The sequence below is a fragment of the Diadema setosum genome, chromosome 11, assembly GCF_964275005.1.
Source record: "Diadema setosum chromosome 11, eeDiaSeto1, whole genome shotgun sequence".
Lineage (NCBI taxonomy): Eukaryota > Metazoa > Echinodermata > Echinoidea > Diadematoida > Diadematidae > Diadema > Diadema setosum.
In genome coordinates, this window is record NC_092695.1 from 27,664,041 (window position 1) to 27,684,978 (window position 20,938).

The window sequence follows — 20,938 nt, forward strand, 5'->3', positions numbered from 1 at the left end:
TATCATCATCATCATCATCATCAATTGTCACCATCGCTTCCACCATCATCATCATCATCACTTTAATTACCATTATCATTATTGTTGTCATCACCATTATCAATTGTGTCATTTTCTTTATCATTTGTATCATTTTCATTATCATGTTCATGAGGTTATAATCATCACCATTATCGTTATTGTCATTGTTATCATCATCTTTATCATTGTCAGCATCATCATCATCTCTATTCAATCTATTATCATACCTGGGTGCTGGAGGGTCCAACTGTTCTCCTGGGCACCTCAAAGGAGAAGCCGTTCTTGGGGTCCTTCTCCCCCTTCAGGGCGGGGTCATCTGGCTCCATTCCCCTCAGCCAATCGGCACAGGTCTCGCGGACAGCCCTTATGATGCTGCAAAATGGGGAGACACAACATAGAGCTGATACTGGATCATTCTTTTCCACCGAGAGCAGATCCTAAATATCTGCCCCTGAGTCTTTCATTCCCTTCTGGTTCACATTCACAAAGATTTTTCTTATCTTTTCTTTTTTCAGTTAAATTTTTGAAGAAATATTGGGCAAACCAGCACAGCATTTTCACACATTATACATATGCACCACTAAAACTATCAAACATAATCTCTGTGTCCTGGCATTTGCATTATGTCACGTATAGCGATTCAAACAGACCATCTCTGAATTCTTGTATTCATATACAAGAAGCCTATTCAATGTCTTGTGATAATTTTGTGGCATTCCTTCATGCAGTCATTCAAAATAATTTAACTGGCTTCAAGGTGAAGAAACAACCCTGTAAAATACCCTGGTTCCTGTCTAGCAGTGCCCTGCATTACATTTCAGTGCGTGTACATGTGAAGGCCAAAACCAAAAGCAAGCTATCTGAGCCGAATTTGTGTGTGGTTTCAGAAGATGCAATTAAAATGCAGTGTAATTGATTTTACATAATTGACATATGCGCTCATCATTCATGTGACCAATGCATATACATTGCTTCATTAGGCAGTCTTCTCAATACAATAATCATTGTATCTTTGTAAGATCATAGTCTCGCTTCAAGACATCATCACACCTGACAACCAGCGTCTTCTTCTTCTTGGTGGCCACCCGCAGCGGCTCCCGCAGCATCAGCTGCACAAAGTCCTGCATTTCCGCGTACACCGTCCGCAGGATGGCCTCGGAGAAGACGCTCTCCATCCGGTTCATCAGCACCTGGAGACCCTTGATCATGGCGATGACTTCGATCAGCGCAAACTTCTCCTGGCTGGTGTAGTTGTACCGCGTGGCCTGCACGGTGAGATGGGACATTCAGGCATATTAAATCACTGACTCAAGAACGAGCATACATTGTGGCGCTAAAGCCAGTTTATGTTCTACCTACCCACTACAGAATGGATAGGGCACTTCCGGAATAAAAGTTGTTTACTACAATCAAATTATATTACATCTGTGATCTCAAAATATTCCAAAACAACTCACTTTCCTGCAAATCACATCAGCCAGATAAGTTGTCTGGGAGACCTTTTCGATGTATTGCAAGCAAATTCAAAATGGCAGAAGATGAATTTTGAGCCCTTCTAAGAACTATGTTTTCACTTTATTATCCTAACATAAACTTACTCTGCTACAAAATGTTTCAGAAATCCACTTGCTGATATGAGAATATGGAAAACTTCATAGATTTTGGTGAATTCATTAATAAAACAAAATTACAACCTGGCACATGGTTCATCTCGGACCACTCACCCTCTCGTATTCCTCTGCTTCTTGTGCTTTGATATCCCTTGTGTCGGCTGGGTGAAAGAGTTTCCACGAAAACTGGTGGGAATAAAAAAAACACACACACACATGTGAAATCATGACATGCTGGAAATACCAATTATGGTAACTTGATTGTGGATTGTCACTGGAAAATTATCACATCCTGAGATATATCTGCAAATCATTACATTCAATCCAAAAATAGTAGGATATCCATGCAAAAGGGGGGGGGGGAGAATCTCTCAGCCAATAATGATGAAGAAGAAAACTTTGGACAGGGAACATCACAAAAAACATGGAAGGAATACAGGTTCAATAAAAATTCAATCAAGTGCAAATATTATGTTTCACTCGATCTCATTTACAACAATTTTCTATCTTTTTCTTTCTCATCATAAAACTGCCATTTTGCACTCAAAAAAGCACATACAATCCTTCTCCACATACACACACACAGTGCGCAAGTACACGACTGTAAGAAAGAGACTGTCTTGACAACTTATTGCTCAGAATTTTCTATGCAGTCTCAATGATCTGCTACACACAGCACCACGGAACAAGCACAATCTTAGATACACACCATTGATACATATTATAGCAATACGTGTTAGCAAAGGTCATATGATTACTTATTCAAAGTTTAAATACACACGTGTGCATTCCTCAATTCACCCCTTCTGTCCCACTTACCAGTTCCGTCACAAGTGATGTCCAACTTGAGAGCAGTCGTAATCCACGCAGGGCTATCTCGTACAACACCTTGTTCTCATCCTCAGTCCGACCTGTGTCTTTCTGTGCGGTTGTTACTTCCTGTGGACACATTAAAAAGTACACTGGCTTTTGATGCACTTCCTTGCAAAGAACAGTTGAAACAGCATTGTAGCACACTGGCCATGTCATCAAAAGAGTGTGCCTCCTTCATTCCAGCATCCTTTAAAAAAGTGACCCCTTTGATATAACAACATTGACTGCAGACACAAAATCCTTACAACCTCCATCACATGTAAAGTTTGAAAGTACTAACAAGCCTCCCAGTAGTTCACAAAACTTGTATCAAATTGTCACCACACAGTACAAGTGCCAATAGATTGAGATTCCACTTACCTTAGGGAATACAACAGCAACACCTAGTGGCATATTTGAAGCATTCAAATAACTTTCGCACATATATTTTGAGTAATTTTTGGTTGCTTTGATTTAACTGTGGAAGATAAGCAGATGAACCTTACAATGACAACAGAAAGACACACATCAACAAGCTACCGCCTCACCTTGTTGCTATGTCGGGCAAGCTCGCTGATGTACCTCATGTGGCTGTCTCTGATTGGCTGGAGGTGCTCCAGGAGGTTATACTGGGCACCCGATGAGATCTCCGAGTTCCAGAAGGACTTGTGTGATTCGTAGTTGGTGCTCTTCTTCACATACGAGAAGACTGGGATCTGGATGTCACCGTACAGGGGAACCACCTCCAGTTGCTGTGGGAAAAGAAAATACGCGGCAGCCATTACTGACAATCACTCTTGATATTAACTTCCTTTCATCTTATTCTGCTTCTTGAAGACTTGACACCACAAATGTCCAGCTGAAATCAAATTCATGCCCATATTTCAAAGTCAACAAGGAAAAGTAGAAATTACGCGGTGCGTAATATATGTCCCCGCCGGAAGTAGCATTTTGTAGCAAAATATACAACCACAGGTCAAAAATCAAGGTCAAAGGTCAAAGGTCAAAATTCTGTGTACAAGTTTTGAAGCCCTCACCTACAAATCTGTAGTGCCATCACATAAAGCAAACGGAATCGAAATCGGGTTAGAAATGGCGAAGGAGTAGCATTTTGTAGCCATGCAATGTACAATATAGGTCAAAAATCAAGGTCAAAGGTCAAAGAAGTCAACGGTCAAAATTCTGTTTAGAAGTTTTGAAGCCCTCACCTAGTGCCATCACATAAAGCAAACGGAATCGAAATCAAGTTAGAAATGGCGAAGGAGTAGCATTTTGTAGCAAAATGTACAATACAGATCAAAAATCAAGGTCAAAGGTCAAAGAAGTCAAAGGTCAAAATTCTGTGTACAAGTTTTGAAGCCCTCACCTAGTGCCATCACATAAAGCAAACGGAATCGAAATCGGGTTAGAAATGGCGAAGGAGTAGCATTTTGTAGCTAATGTACAAGATAGGTCAAAAATCAAGGTCAAAGGTCAAAGAAGTCAACGGTCAAAATTCTGTGTAGAAGTTTTGAAGCCCTCACCTAGTGCCATCACATAAAACAAACGGAATCGAAATCGGGTTAGAAATGGCGAAGGAGTAGCATTTTGTAGCAGAATGTACAATACAGGTCAAAAAATCAAGGTCAAAGGTCAAAGAAGTCAAAGGTCAAAATTCTGTGTAGAAGTTTTGACGCCCTCAACTAGTGCCATCACATAGAGCAAACGGAATCGAAATCGGGTTAGAAATGGCGAAGAAGTAGCATTTTGTAGCAAAATGTACAATATAGGTCAAAGGTCAAGGTCAAAGGTCACAACTGAAATTCTGTGTAGAAGTTTCAAAGCTCCCATGTAGTGCTCTCATATAAAGCAAACAGAATCAAAATCGGCTCATAAATGACAGAGAAGTAGCAAATTGAACATTTTGATCACACACGGACGCACACACGGACACACGGACGCACGGACACACGGACGGACACACGGACGGACACACACACGGACACACACACGTACGGAGCCCGTTTCATAGTCCCCTGCTCGAACTCGTTCGGCGGGGACAATAAATGACATAACACAAAAATTATAGAAAACACATATTCACATTTTATCCAATCACCTACCAAAAATATGCAAAATATTCAACCATTTTCATAACACTAAGGTACGATGCTACTTGCGTTCATATTCTTTCTTTTTTTCAACGACTATGTTCTTGATCCCCAATAAATAGATCAAGAATTCACAAGACGAAACAAAGAGTTCCTTCAAGGATGCAAAAATGATTTTGAGGTGAGGCCATTAACATTGGCAGGTTAAGGAGGTCATGCAATCACACCCCTGCCCCCCCCCCCACCCTCCACCAAACCCCACCCCACTACCACTACCACCACCACCACCACCACCACATCCCCTGGTAATGGGACCATTCTATCAGGCACATATACACTGCACTTGCTAAAAGAGGATATTTCTTTCCTGTACCTACCTTGAATATCCTGTCCACTTTTGAGAGACTGATCCTCTTCTTCTGGTCCATCTTGTAGATGTTGTTCTCCTTGCTATCAATCAGGTACAGGCCAAATCCTATCACCTGTGGAAAAGCAAGAAATTGGTGAAGTTTTGCTGAACTCACATAGGCACATGTTTTCTGCACAGTAGCCACACACTCAAACAACTTGATAGAGTATCTCTACCAGACACCATTTCATCGAAAAATAAATATACCGAGTTGAAATAACCGAATTCTTCAATCCTTTGCTTTCGAAAATGATAACGAGATAATCACGATATGTGCTACGCAATTTGATATCAATAAATACTTCTTCTTCAACATCAATGGTATTCTCCTTCAACTTTCCACTCATCATCATTACCATCCCTTTATTAGTATTATAATCATCACCATTCCTGTATCATTGTTATTGTCATTATCATCACCATCAACACCACTTATGACCTCATCATTAAATCATCACCACCACCATCACTTACATGTATGACCTCAACTATCAGTCATCACCATCATGCTGACCATGCAAGCCAGGATCCATCTTTATGTCTCTATGTCTCTCTCTTATCTCTCTATCTATCCATCTTTCAATCTATCTATCTATCTATCTATAAATCAATTTATCTCTTTATCTATCAAGCTATCTATCTCTGTCTGTCTGCCTATCTATCTACCCATCTATCTATCCACCTATCTATCTATCTATCTAGCTATCTATCTTTCTATCCATCTATCTATCTATCTATCTATCTATCTGTCTATCTATCTATCTATCTATCTATCTATCTATCTTCTGTCTATCTAGCTATCTATCCATCTATCTATCTATATCTCTATCTATCTATATCTCTATCCATCTATCTGTCTACCTAGCTATCTATCCATCTATCTATCTATATCTCTATCTATCTATATCTCTATCCATCTATCCATCTATCCATCTTTCCATCTATCCATCTATCCATCTATCCATCTATCTATCTATCTATCTATCTATCCATCTATCCATCTATCTATCTATCTATCTATCTCTATCCCTCTCTCCGGTCTCACCTTGAGGAGCATGTGCTTTTCGCTGGGCATGACGTACTGCCTCTGCTCGAAGAGGTCGGCGCACAGGTTGACGATGTCAGCCAGGAGCTCCTCGTAGCCCTGGATCTTCTCCAGATTCTCCTTCAGCGTCCGGGTGATCTTGTCGTTGTTGGCCAGGAAGAGCACCACCTCCTGGGATTCCCGGAGGGCCTGGGGGTCCGCCATCACCTTCAGAAACTGGGCCGCTCTGGAAGGGAACAAGATGGAAGGACCTGGTTATTACAGGAACTTTAATAAACCCTTTAAATACCAATTCATCTCCTCAAAACTACCACTACAGGGCCCCATTTCATTAAAAAAAGTTGATATGATAGCAACTCTTGCTGGAATGGCAATTGCCATGGTAATACCAAGAATCCAGTTTCCTGATTGGCTGTTGCTATGGGAAGTTGCCATTCCAGCGAGAGTTGCCATCCTAACATTTTTTATGAGATGGGGCCCTGGTTTCTTCGTAAGTAACAGCAAATGTGACAATAGTAGACAGATGGCAACAATCAACAAAAGACCATAAAATGTGTTTTGTACCCCAAGTTTCTTTGTGGCGGAATGCTGCAATGGCCACTACATGAAGGGAAGAGACTGCTATGACAAGTACTATCTCATTTCAGTCCATGTTTGTTGAGGTTTTTTTAAGCCATTTCATTGCTGTCATGATGGATACACAATTCAAACCCAAAGAAAGCCATGCAGTACATTCTCCTCAAATCTAGAACACTATCTTCAGGGCCCCATTTCATAAAAAGGTTGATATGATAACAACTCTTGCTGGAATGGCAATTGTCATGGCAACGACACGAATCCAGCTTCCTGATTGGCTGTTGCTATGGGAAGGTGCCATTCCAGCAAGAGTTGCCATCCTAACATCTTTTATGAAATGGGGCCCTGACGGGAAAAACATGATTATCAAGTTGTAAGTGGGGAGTTTATTTTGGGGTTTTTCTCTCTGGTCATAAGATGCCTCTTTTCTTTGATCATTTGACACTAAACATACAATAGGAAGTTGTAGACTTGAAAATATTTTGCAATACAGGCTCATTCCTGCATAACAACTGAACAGTTTACAAATGTAGATACATCAGCAAGCACAGTCAAGTTGACATGCGATATAATAACAGTGTGATGTTTCATTTTTATGTTTTTGACTGGAAATGCTGCCAAGTGGAAAAAAAAGGTGGGGGTTAGAATTCAGGGGAAAGACGAATTTAAAGAGCACATCAACGTCTGATGCCGTCTTTCTGGTGAGTGCTTTAAAAGAGCAACCTGACCACACATTGTGTGGGCTCTCACCTCCTGTAAGCGGCATAGTCGTTTTTGATGCTGGCCTTGACATTCTTGAGTGCATCCAGGACGGCGAACATGTTGATGAGGCGCCCCAGCGTCAGGAGATACGCCTCGGAGACAAAGTCCTTCTTCTTCTCCGCATGACACAGCCGTTTGACGTCCCGGCAGAACACGTCAATCGCCCTTTGCTGTACCGAGGACAAGGACGCATGTACGGTTTAAGCGCTGCTCATTATTGGCACACTGCCACAAAGTTTATATAAATCCTTCATCAGCTCAGTCCACTCCCTGGCAGCCCCTTACATCTCCAGTTACATCTACTAGCAACAATAATTTCCTTCTCTGAACAAACCTGCTTTAACATTTTGATCCCCTTGTACTACCTGAAGAAGCTACTACAGTACAAAACCAACAAATTTGAACCATCTATGGGAGAATGCATTACTTTGAGGTCGTGATGGCTTAGTAACTTGAGCATTCTCTCGCAGTGACAGACAACTTTAGATCGAAATTTTCTACTTCTGGAGAGAGCTTTGTATGGAATGTCAGTGGTGAAGCAGTGGTAATCAGATCAGTGACAATTGGGATGAAATCACAGAAATATCAACATTCCATCACTGGCATGAGAGTGAGTTGCCTATCTAAAGCAAGCAATGTAGATAAGCTAATAAGAATATCACTTCTTTATGTCACTGAACATGAAATGCTATTGATTGCAAATTTTCAACAATGAAAGTCTTCTTCTTAAATGGCTTTTAGTATTTTGTGGTCATGCAGTTCTAACACAGTCTCCAAGGAAGAAAATGCTAATTATGAATAAAAATCTGCATAAAAATCATACACTATTTTGTTTTGTTTATGTCGTTGAATTAGCACTACTCACTGAGCAACATGTATCATCGTAAAATGCAGAGCCATATAAGTGGATTCACTGGCATTCAGATGGTGAAAATTTATCAAATATGTGGCTTCCAAGTAAGTACTCTCTTTCTTCACCACTTCCTTTTTGGGGGAGCAATGGCTCCTTTGAACACATGAGGATTTGTAATCAATGTTGTACAGGTGTCTCAGTCGACTGATTCCAAGAGGAAATGCCCGTTCGCGATACTTTCATGTTATATTCATTGTGATCAGAGTGAAACATCGGCAGCACTTGGCTCACAGATCTCAGGAGGAAGCCACGCCTCACCTGAAAGTACATGAAGTTCACCAGTTTCGTGACCTCGGGTCTCAGCACCTCCACGAACGTCTCGTAGATCTGCTTTCTGTTGGGCTGATTGTTAGATTTTATCTGGAGAGAAGAGAAAAGGGAAAGCGAAACACATGTCTGTTGAAAAAAAAAAAAAGTAGTCCCTCTCACTTTTCATTTTCGTTCAGGCTAAAGCACGCAAATGTATATATTTACTTCATTTAATGCAACTACTGAAGATAGTTATTTATGCTTTCTCACCACACCTCCCATTCAATTCTATATTTATTACACTGGAGGCGTATCACCTTTAAAGCATAGTGTTTTTTAAAAAGAGTTTGGTTGCTAAATTCTGATATTAGAGGTGTCACACATCCTTGTCATTTTATGTTCAAATAGTAATGACTCACTTACTTTTTTTACGCAAGTGTATGATCAAGAGGAAAATAAAAAGGAAAGAGAAAGGGTAATTCCTACCAGAGCACCAGTGTAATATCTGAAGTCCACAAAATCATCTCCTTTCATTATTCATCTTGTATCTTGTTTATAGATTTCTTAAAGAAATTCTGATTTTCTCTCAGTAAAATGCTTACATCTTGATGTGACCTTTACCTTTAACCTGAGCTCAGGCAAACCTATAGGATATGTAGTGCATGGAAAATCATTAATTGTTCCATGTTATTTTGTCAAGTCCCATGACTTTTTGAGTATAATCAATCATGTTGCCATTAATATCTAACACTGTTCAGACCCACCAACACAAGCCTCACCATACACTCGTGACCAATGAAAACACACCCAACCCCATTTGGCAGACTTCCTGATACTTTGGCCTGCTTGCGCAATTCACAGTACATCACTCCAGTACTGCACTTTGAGATGCAAGCTGTTCTAGCGTTCGCAGAACGTCACACTTACCTGTGGCATTGCTCTGGAACAGCTCCTCCATGTGTACAGAGTGACAGCGTAGCACTCGCCCTCCTCCAACAACTTGTTCTGTGGAGAGCAAACACACGGCCGTAATCATAATTCAGACTAAAACAGTGACACTGGCGCAAACCAGTGAGAAAACACATCACAAACAAACAACAGCTGTACGTATAAACAGAAATGTGTGATAAAAAGATGAAAAAACAAACTGTGCGAAGAAAGGTATCTGGAGCAGAATTTAATGCCTTTCACTACATGTACATGGTGCATGCATATGAGATATTCATAGCTGCATCTTTTCATTGGCATAAATTTATGGTGACCCTAATGTTGACTATTACTGTTGAGTGCTTGCTGTCATTTCACTACTTGCTTACCTGAACACATCAATTTTGAGAGGCTGACATCAAGGTGGTTCAAACATTGGAGGCAAAAGAAAATGTTACTCATTTCGAAAATGAAATAGGTACACAAATAAGGGGAATGTCTTCACATTTCCTTGTTCACACTCACTGGCTGGTTGTCTGATAATGTGTACCACACACTTGATCACATATATTTTTCCCTACTTCACTGCACACACCAAATTTGCTAAGGTTTTCATTTTTTTTTTTAAAGGAATATTATATCTAAATAAGGCAAAATATCATGTCATCAAATTTCTCTTTCCACATTCTTATTCTATTACTTTTCCTCTTCATTAAAAGCAACAGATGTCTCTTAAAAATGCGGGGGGAGCTTTCTTTTTCATTTTGTCGAAGCGAGAGTTGGTGTCTGCACACAAGTGATATGAAGCCCAGGCTTTTCCTTTGGCAGAAACTAGAGCTGTTGTGATTTGGTGCTTGCGTTGCCGTGCCAGCCCGGTTTCAACTGAAACCAGTTCTGCTCGAGTGACACCGACCAGACTGGAGAAACGCTGCCACAGGAACTGGCAGGAAGCGAGAACGAAAGCTCCATTGGGATGTGTGTTCCTGACAAACAGCCACGCAACGGCGGTTCACGTTATATGGTCGGCAGTGTTTGCTCTGATGATATTTAAGGATCTGTGCTGTAAACGATGCTCTAACTCTGTGAATGTGCATATTAATGTCAGCAGCATGTGACTGATTTGTTTTGACGGCACGGTTGAAACTCAATGGAACCTCGCAACATTAAGAAAACCACTCAGACTTTCCATCTGGGTGGTTCATGCTTTAAATTGGACACATGGCATTCAATAATTTTTGATACACTGTAGTTCTAAACAGGAAGAAAAACCCTGATGATCAGTAATGCCAATATCACATACTATATAGCCATGAGTCAGATGACTGGTTATTGTACATGGTTATGCAGGCCATAAAATTTCATGAAATTCCTGTATTACCTGCATATCTAAGACACATTCCACAAAAGACTAATTTCCCCATATCTTTTTCTTTAAGAAAAAAAAAAAAAAAATCTATTCTGGCATTTGGTTCGATTCTAGCTCACACAGAAAGTACCCAGTAACCTGAAACTGCATTTGATATTTTTGCAACATTGCAGGTATGATATTTTATTACAACTATCCATGATAAAACAGACGAATACCGGATACATCAATACATACTCAGAATTCTCCCGTCAATAAAGAGGATCTGTCTGTTCAAATTTATTGAAAACAGCTTTCACACCGTAAAAAGTGATTTTGCACCCCAGACACGAAAATGGACAATAGCTGCATTCTTCTTCTTCTTCTTGTTCATGAAGCACAATGTGCCTACTACTTGATACTGCTTGTTGACTAAATTGCTAGTTGCCTGGGAAGGACCATGTCGGGACCATTCACCCATTTTTCTAGTGTAGGTACTAGGTAGGGCTGGACCTCTCGACCGGATTAGCTCCCATTTTTGTGTCCTATCCAAGGGACAGAGTGTTTCGCCTCTTACTTCAAGGGGATGGTAATGATTGTAACATGCAACACTGCTCAGTTAGACTCGTGAATCGAACCCAGGTCATTTAGACTGGGATACAGACACGCTACCGACTCACTGAGATCGCCATCCAATAAAGCTGCATTTAAAAAAATTCTAGTCAGTTTCCTCAAACTTTAGCTGCAGATGCATAACAGGAAACAATATTAGGGAATAGAATCAATAGAAATATTACAAGAATCAGTCTAATTTGAACAAGACTTCTCTATCCTATTTTTTCTTTCATCTTACTTTATAAAAGTGAAAATGCACATAGATATAGGATGGCAATAAGAGTGGCCTTCCACTTTAAAAGCTGCTCCACTGCTTTAAAGTGAAGACTGATTTAGAAAGCTATTCAGATGCATGGGAATTCATTCTACACAAGCGTGACAACCATTTGCAATTGTATCCCTTCCCTAATCATTTCCTGCTTTGAAACACCAACCTTTTCCCCTCCAAAACACCCATCTCTTCCTGGTGAAGGAGTTTTTGACTATTTTGAGCTCACAAATATTTTTTCAAAGAGGGCCATTACACAGTGTAATGAACCCTTTAGAGCTCGAGCGGAGCTCTAAGAGTTTGTTAAAGAGAGCTCTCTAAGAACCCTCAGATCTCCTCAAAGTATAATGGTAGTGAACTTTCTTCCTGTGAGAAACTGAAACTCTTTTAAAGTACGAGTGCAGTCCAATCTGTTCTTGCAGTCACCTGTCTATAACAACCACCTCTCTACATATATACATGCAACCTGCTCCATACAGCCATCACAAATGCTTCAATTACAAAGAGAAAGTTGTATAATATGTACCATATTAAAAATCTTATTTGAAATCCAGTTGATATTTTTGATTTGCTTTAAATTGCTGAGCTTTAGGTTTCTTTTTCTATTTTTCCAGGGGTGCTGCTTTTGTTTTTGTTTAATGCTGGTTTGTTTGTGTGTTTTGTTGTTTTTTTTTGGGGGGGGGGGAGGAAGGGAGGACATGCATGTGACCTCGATTAGGATAATTGTGACAAAAGTAAATGTAGATTGGCTACAAGTACACCTTTCCTTTGAGTGGATGATATCATGTTAAAATCACCGGATGTAAATCATCTTTAGCCAATATCATATTTCATTCACAGAGAGAACATATTGTTGAGTTGACCATCAAAATTTTGGTCAATGGGGCTCAGGCAATTTTCTCAATGCTCGTGTTACATGCTGTCTCCAGTATCCGGTCATAAGAAGAGGAAGAGGGTAACATTTTATTTCTGATCATTTTCCAGTGTTTTGAATACATGTTATCATGTATTGTATACAAGTTATCATTTTCCAAACAAAGCTCAAGTTAACCAGGTATGTAGCAAATGTACTCTTTAGTTTTTTATATTTTCAAACATTTTTTCTATTAATTCATATGTTTATATGGGGGGGGGGGGGTTGAAAGAGATTAGTGATTTCCACCTGTACATATACAACATGCTGAAAATCACCCATTTCCCAATATAGAAGCTTTTTGTTACGTCATCAACTTCCAGCTTCGCAGTACACCTCACCCTAGCAAAAGAGCACACACTTTAGTGTGTGTATAACATGCAAACCTCAAAAAATTCACTACTTGAACTCTCAAGTTCATTGACACTATCTGCCAAAATATTAAAAAATCCTTCATAAAATCCATAGAAATTCCCGGATCACTACCAAAATTTAATCATCTGATCCTTGTATCATTCTCAACCCGTCCTGTAAGTTTCATCCAAATCCGTTCACAACTTTTTGAATAATTTTGCACACAGCGCTGACCAAAACATAACCTCCTCCCTTGGTAGAGGTACATAACACTCAGATAAAAAATGAAGCACTTTGAATCTCCAGACTGCACATGCGTATAGAATGATTGGAGCATGACTGGGTGTGGGACCTAGTGTTGACGTTTGAAGGTTTATTCAACACTTCTATAAAACAACGTAGATAGTTTGTACAGCAGTACAAACAATAAGATGTATTAAAAGCATTACAAGTGTGGCAAGTTTAAAAAATGATGGTTTCTTCGCATACGTTTCACACATGCTGCACAGGCAAATTATCACAAGAGTTTCCCCAAGAATCAAGCTATACTAATTTTTGCATTGCAATGTGTATAGTGAGAGTGCATAATTTTCTTTTTGTTGACACAAAAGAATTAATGGTTTTCACATGGCATCGCAAGAATTAATTTGCAAAAACAACACACCAGCATTTTGTTTGTTGTTCTATAAAGTAGGCGCTGGGATTAAAACATGGCATCCAAGGCAAGATCCAGTCATTTCAACAAGGAACTAGAGAAGCACTCTGAGAGCGCAGACCTCCGCCAAGCATGCAAATCATTTTCACCACTGATCTTGTTCTTCCATAGAGATATCAGTGATTTCCACCCATACATACTGTACTTATAGCATTGTGTGCTGAAAGTTGCCTGATTTCCCAATATAGAAGCCTTTGCTACGTCATAAACCCTCAGCTGCACAGCACGCCTCGCCCCAGCAGAAACTAGAGCACGCACTTTAGTGCGCGCAGGCAAACCTCAAATACGCGCAGCCTGAACTCCCAAGTTCATTGACCCTACCTGCCAAAATATCAAAAATCCTTCATAAATTCCCCCAAAGTTCTCGGATCACTACCAAAAGTTAAACGTTTGTTACTTGTGACATTCTCAACCTTTCCTGCAAGTTTCATCCCAATCCGTTAACTACTTTTTGAGTTATTTTGCACAAAGACAAACTAACTAACTAACGAACACACACACAAACCAACGGTAACGAAAACATAACCTCCTCCCTTGGCGGAGGTAATAAAATCTGGCTCCAAAAACAGCTGTAAGCATCACTTGATTGTATTTAGAATCTACCATTGGCAGGTATACACATGTAAGTATAGGAAAGACTACTGGTAGATGATGCCTTCCACATTGGAGGATTAAAGACACTGGAATAATTCTGACAGCTTTAAATGCACAGTGGGATTGTGGTATGATAATCCAAGATTTTATGATTTATCTGATTCCAAAGGCCATAAGTCTCGAAGTAAATACCAGTTAGTATGATGAATCATCAGACTGGCCTGCACTGATGCATAGAAGGTTTCTACCTGTACAGCATGTGTACAGTATCTCACATTCAAAGTGAACCACAATTTCTCTGTTCACGCATCAACAATTTTCTAAAAACATTTTGATAATAATTGTGGGTATCTTCAAGTCTCTGTACGTGCAATGATTTAAAATTCCTCATGAAAACTTTGTTTCAGACCAATGAATACACACACACAGTAACCACTGCGCCTCTCTCTCCACCACCATAATATACAGTGTTCATGTACCCCCAACCAATTTACCAGTAATTCATTTTATCCACCACCAGTTCGCCCCTGGGATGCAAGCTACAGATCTCGTACCGTCCACAAAATTTCAATCAAATCAACAGATCAAGATGACATGCACACAACCTTATGAATTCTTTGGGAAGATATGAATGACATTTGTAAACTGTCCTGTTGTTTAACTGACATGGCAATTCACTGTAAATTACAATGTTGAAGATTCCCCCCCCCCCCCATGAAAAAGTATGCCACTTAAATGGTACATACTGCTTAATAGCTCTTACAGCTACAAGCATATTTTCCTTTCATCTATTGATTTAACCAGGCTACAATTATGTATTTACTTTGAGAGGAATTTCTTCATTTCAAAATCTTCATAATCAATAGATATCACTCACTGACTGTCAATTTGAATGATAATTGCCCAACGAAAGAATGCCTCATCATTTTTCTGTTTGCAAAATTGTATAAATTATGAAAACTACACAGTGCATGAAGATGGAAGACTACCAATAGCAGCGTATGTAAATTCAGATCGATATACATTATTTCAGTTATCTGAGAGTTCTGTTTTGAACAACAGAGATTGAGTACAAGACAGTGAGTTGTCAAAAAGTTTACAGCTTTTTTTTTGCACCATGGAGGACTTCACAGGCATTGGGCTCCTGTCTTTAGATGATACACTACACTGTAATTACCAACCGTCACAAAATCAAATGCATTGTTGTATGACGATCTACATGTATGAGAGTATCAAAAGAGATTTATTCCTGGTATCCCTGTATAAGCCAATATATCTCAGCTACGTGATTTAATATTGACTCCACTGTTTACTGTTACAAGCAATATCTTGTAGCATCTACACTTATGGACCAACCCTTCAGATGCTCACGGTCAAGAATATCAACTTACTTGTAGTTTTGTGAATTTCCTGGACCTGGGCCAAAATGAGGGTATGATACATACATGTATGACGCATGCAATCATTTCAATTCCCTCATAAAAGATATCAACAAACAAACAAACAAATAATAAAAGCAACACCAAGTGCATTTTCTCTCCTTAAAAGGAGGCCCGAGTGTGGTCTAGACCAACAAGCATTTGTCTAGAACCATATTTTCCGATACCACATGCACCCTCTTTCTTGTTTCTCATGCAATGCACCCTTTAATCACAAATGAATGTGCGTCTTTACTTACAAAAAAGACAATCTGTGAGACAAGAATGAAAAAATAGAGTTGATAGGTACTTTGTCTGTGCATACACATATCTACGCAATGTATCATTCATATCATAAGTTATGTGAGATCCAGTGAACGATACAATTCATGGTCATTGGATGTGCCAGAAGATGGTGATCATATTGATTATCATAAAAAGAAAAATGTGCAGTCTTGTATCATTCCTAATCTATAAAACCTATTTTAACAAGTCATCATTTTCTCATCATCTGTTATCAAAGTATAGACTTCAGTGACAAACATACAGTATGATAGTCTTGTTAAAGGACAAGTTCACCTTCATTAACATAAGGATTGAGAGAATGTAGCAATGTTGGTCGAACACATCATTGAAAGTTTGAGGAAATTCGGACAATCCGTTAAAAAGTTATGAATTTTTGAAGTTTTTGTGCAGTCACTGCTGGATGAGAAGACTAATGTATGATGTCACAAGTAATGTGCAGTTTAATGTTTCCAGGTTAACATGCCTATACAGTGACAGGACCTTAAACTGCACATTACTTGAATATGAGAGAATCCCACAAGGATTGGAACAATCATCCCCCAGCATTCCCACTGATTCCCACTGATCAGTTACTAGCCATCCCCTTTAACATACTTGAGTGCTTCAGGTTAATCGGTGTCTTCGGTGGCAGTGTTTGATATCAAAAGTTCAAGTATGCACTACATGTATCTGTATTATGTCCATTTGATTGTTTGCACAATCACTCATATGCATTGTAAGGGAATAAGCTACCATAAACCTTAACAATAAAATGATGATTGCAAACAATAATACACAAATGAGCACTGTACCTTTTCTTGAAAACTAGACCAAACTACAGTACATACACACCTCCCTGATACATGTAAATGTCAACAAAATTCTCACATGAGTTTCATCATATACATTACATTAAACATAATCACAACCTTACAAATCAGGTGTCCTGAATTTAATAAGAACACAAAAGTTCCAGCTACCTATTGTGCCTTTGGGTGCATGCCTGATATCAAGTGAGTTCACAGAAATTACACTGTGACATCTTGCAAACAAGATGGAACCCATTTTGAGTGTACAGTATATATCTCATACAGATTGGAGATGATGATTAGAAATTAAAGAAATGTACATTTATGATTATTTCCTTACTGGTGTATCCATCATGCGTCATATCTACACTGCAATGTATTGTTTACCTTTGGGAGAGTGACTTAAAAATGTTCGAGTTATCACATTTGATGCATATGTGAAGGTCAGTTGCATCACAAAACATCCTATACCATATGAATATCTTGCAGTAAAGCCTAAAATATATGGAGATATTACTACATTGTATTTTTCTCACTAAACCATGACTGTAAACGTTTTAGTCCAGAAACAATCCTGTTATAACTATTGTTCTTTTTTTAACAATACTTAACAATGATTATACTGATAAACTTTTTTTTTTTTTTTTTTGCACTGGCTGTTTGTATCCCAACTCCCATTTAAGAACTATTTTGAAGCACTAGAAACACTTTTTGTTTAATCTGCAAATGGTAAACAATGCAACAAACCTGACGCATTGTGGAAACACGAGAAATGCATGACATGTAAAATTAAAAGTCTGTTTCTCTTGTCATATGATTAAAGAATGTGAGAATTAACATGTACAAGTGTAAAATTAATACTACGCAGTGTCTGTCAGATGGTTACTTAAGTACTTTTATTTAATGGAGCACATTGTAATACGACTATGGTTGCTAATTCCTATTGTACAAAGATGACATATTTCTCTTTCAAAACTGTAATCATCAATGACTGTATTGATGTTATATAGTCATCATTCAAACTAATGAATTGCCCCCTGTTAATGTTTCATGTCATATAATTCACCAAAGAACATCTCTATTACACTAACTATTTATTGCTAGGGCAAAAGATATTAAAGCTCTTCACACAGTACTGTACATGTCCATTTGCAGCTATTGAGAGGAAATTTACAAGGGGATAATTGAAAGTGAAACTTGTTACTTTTTGGAGTATAATGATGTATGAGCATTGATGTGTATAATCTAATTTCCTTACAAGTCGACTTGAAGATATTTGTGCAGTGTACAGGATTGGTATAGTAACAATTGTCATGCCATGCTAGCCTACATGGCTTGTGACTATCATTCACGTTGCCTGCATTATGCCATTGTATAATGTTATCTCATTGTTTATGATTTATTTCATTGCCAGGTCATGAGCAAGAAAAGTTCAGCTTCAGTCTGTGATCAGCCAATAACTTCATAAATTGTGATCAGCTACAATGTACATGCAAAATAAATGTGCCCTACAAAATTCCTAGGGTACACAGGTACGTGTACCTTGAAAGGTGTGGGGAACTAAATCTGTCGGAAGACTTGAAGGTAGACTAGACCAGGAAATATGTACACACCTTAGCCCGGGCTTAATGACAGACCATCAAAGGCATTCTTGGCCACTTCATTGTGTAAAGACATGAAAGGGCCTTTTGGGGAATGGAATGCTAAGCCGGGCAAGACTAAAGCAGGTAAACCATCACACCTTGCTTGATGACATCATCACTAAACCATTGCTCTATGCTCTCATTCAAACGCAAGTTTGCCCGAGAGAAAATATTGAAACATAATTCCATCATGATGTGTTTTTGCTACATATCATGCTTGCTGTGTACATGTACTGTATGTATACACAGTTAATAAATGTACACATATACATTACAACTCACACTAAAATGTACGAAGGAGTTTCTCCATTCTCTTGGTCTGTCTAATGCAGGATATCATGTTGCAAACATAACATTGCCTGCTAAATATAACAGAGAACATGAACATGAAAACCACCATTTACTTTCTACATTCCATGTACAATGAAATGAAAAGTTAAACTAACTCATGAATAGCAATGACCGGATGAAGGTGTGTGATTTTTGTCAAGGTAATATGATGTACACATGTACATCATGCACATAAGAAAATTATACGCTTAATGTGTTATAATAACCAATCATTGAATCTCAACAGATTGTTGTTGATTGGTGTGAGGTTTCTTTTACGTCCAGGCAGATGTGGATTCTGACATTTCCTCAAAGTGAGAAGAATGTACTTTTGTAAGTGACTTCTTGGGAGCGTGTGGAGCTTTACAGACAATGAAAGGTAGTGTACAACATCTGCTTTGCATTTATATAACCATGATTACTCAAGTTTGCAAGGGATTACTTTTCTTTAAAACACACTGTAGATCTTCGGAATATTTTCTTGGATAATCATTTTTCTCCAATACCATTTGATAGCAGTTTCACACACAGGTCTGAAAATCTTTGCATGATTTTGGAAATTAATTGCTTTGCTACAGAGTCTAATATTGAGGTCCTTAACAAATATGAGCATTTTGGTGCATTTGTGAATCTACTTTCATTTCAAATTTTTAAAGTGCAATCGCACACCATGTACGAAAATGACTGCCAGTCAAGTAAATTAAACAAAGAGAAGAGCAGAGCTGTCTTCAAAATCAGGCCTCAAGTATTACAGAAAGTTGTGGAATTTGGGATTTCACATGCTTTCACAAATCTGTGATATTAGTTAAATTGTAGCTCAACTGCATCTTTGCAAAATAAAATGAGGTAATAATGTTATCACCTTACAGACCTCCAATTGGCCTGCACAAAGTACATACATGTCTGAATCTTAAGTTTTTTGGAGGGTTTTTTGGTTTTTTTTTTGCATGAAATCTACAGTGCTCAATAAGTTTTATCCTTTTTATCGAATCATTATAGTCCTGTAATATCCCCTCAGCAACAATTTTGCGTTAGAAAGGGATCAAACATTATTGACCAGAAGCATACTTTTGATGATTTTTTTTTTTTTGTACACACCACTGGGAGGATTCTGAGGTTATAGCATCTTTGCCACTTGAAATATCCCTATTTGGTAAAATGTGTGAAAAATTCGATATTGCTTAATTTCATAGCTTGGGTAAAATACTGATCAAACTTTTATGAATTTGGTTGTCCTATTTTAATCTATACGATCAACATGAACATTGTTTGCAATGGCACTTTAAAGGGACTGTACAGTACTGGTTTAGTTGGGGATTCATGTTTTGAACATTCTTAAGTGAGATACTGAGAAACCTCTTATGAAATATGACAGAGCATGTAATTTTAAGAAGGATTCTACGTTTATTTGATGAAAATTGGTTTCCAAATGGCTGAGATATCCAAAAAAGTGATAATGCCAAGCCTTTTATTAGGATCTCTTTGTTTCACCTTGTTTTTGGATATCTCAGCCATTTCAAAATCGATTTTTGTCAAATAAACTTTTGATACCCCTTAGAATTGCATGCTCTTTGACATCTCATAGAGTGGTTTCTGAATATCTCGCAAAATGTTAAAAGCTAAATCCTCACCTCAACCAGAACTGTACACACCCTTTAAGATGAAAACACTGATGTGCAAAGGTTAGGTTTTTCTTATAACTGATATCATGTGCCTCCTGTTTTTATTAGCTACTGGATATAACAATAAAAACTTTAAAAAAAAAAGAAAGTGGATACAAAATGTGTACAGTAGCTAAGTTGTGTTTTCATTAAACTAATGGCTAGAATAAACTAATGGGTAGCACTGACTGCATAAGTTTGTGGGTGAAACTAGAAGTGCTTGCTTGTCTGTTTGTGTGTGTGGGTGTGGGTGTGTGTGTACAACATGTAGCTATATCATACGTAATGTGATAAATTAAGTACTGAGACAATGAACAACCACTTTAATTGTTCAGTTGATGTGAATATGTTTAGTTTTACAATTTCGGTAAGTTTTCCATGCAGAATTAGTTGTCTTCATTCTTGTCCCTTCCACTAAAAAATTTGAAAAAAAGGAATAAAATCCTGCCATGAAATCTGGCAAAGACGCACATCATTACCTACCAATTCAGTATGAATTTCTCCTTCTTCAAAATGTTTGACTATTTCTGTGAG

The 20,938-nt window shown here is 38.4% G+C and overlaps 1 protein-coding gene across 1 annotated transcript in view; it reads right to left on the minus strand.

Annotated features, from left to right (window-relative positions):
* Nucleotides 1-20,938, minus strand: part of LOC140234718 (cytoplasmic FMR1-interacting protein 2-like) — a 46,448-nt gene that overhangs the window by 14,277 nt on the left and 11,233 nt on the right. Inside the window, exons 3-12 of the mRNA XM_072314752.1 lie at nt 9,455-9,532; nt 8,537-8,638; nt 7,354-7,535; nt 6,028-6,253; nt 4,951-5,055; nt 3,032-3,235; nt 2,451-2,570; nt 1,746-1,817; nt 1,072-1,286; nt 249-393 (exon numbers count right to left, since the gene is read on the minus strand). Coding sequence (XP_072170853.1) covers nt 249-393; nt 1,072-1,286; nt 1,746-1,817; nt 2,451-2,570; nt 3,032-3,235; nt 4,951-5,055; nt 6,028-6,253; nt 7,354-7,535; nt 8,537-8,638; nt 9,455-9,532 — 1,449 coding nt within the window. The remainder of the gene's footprint in view (nt 1-248; nt 394-1,071; nt 1,287-1,745; nt 1,818-2,450; nt 2,571-3,031; nt 3,236-4,950; nt 5,056-6,027; nt 6,254-7,353; nt 7,536-8,536; nt 8,639-9,454; nt 9,533-20,938) is intronic.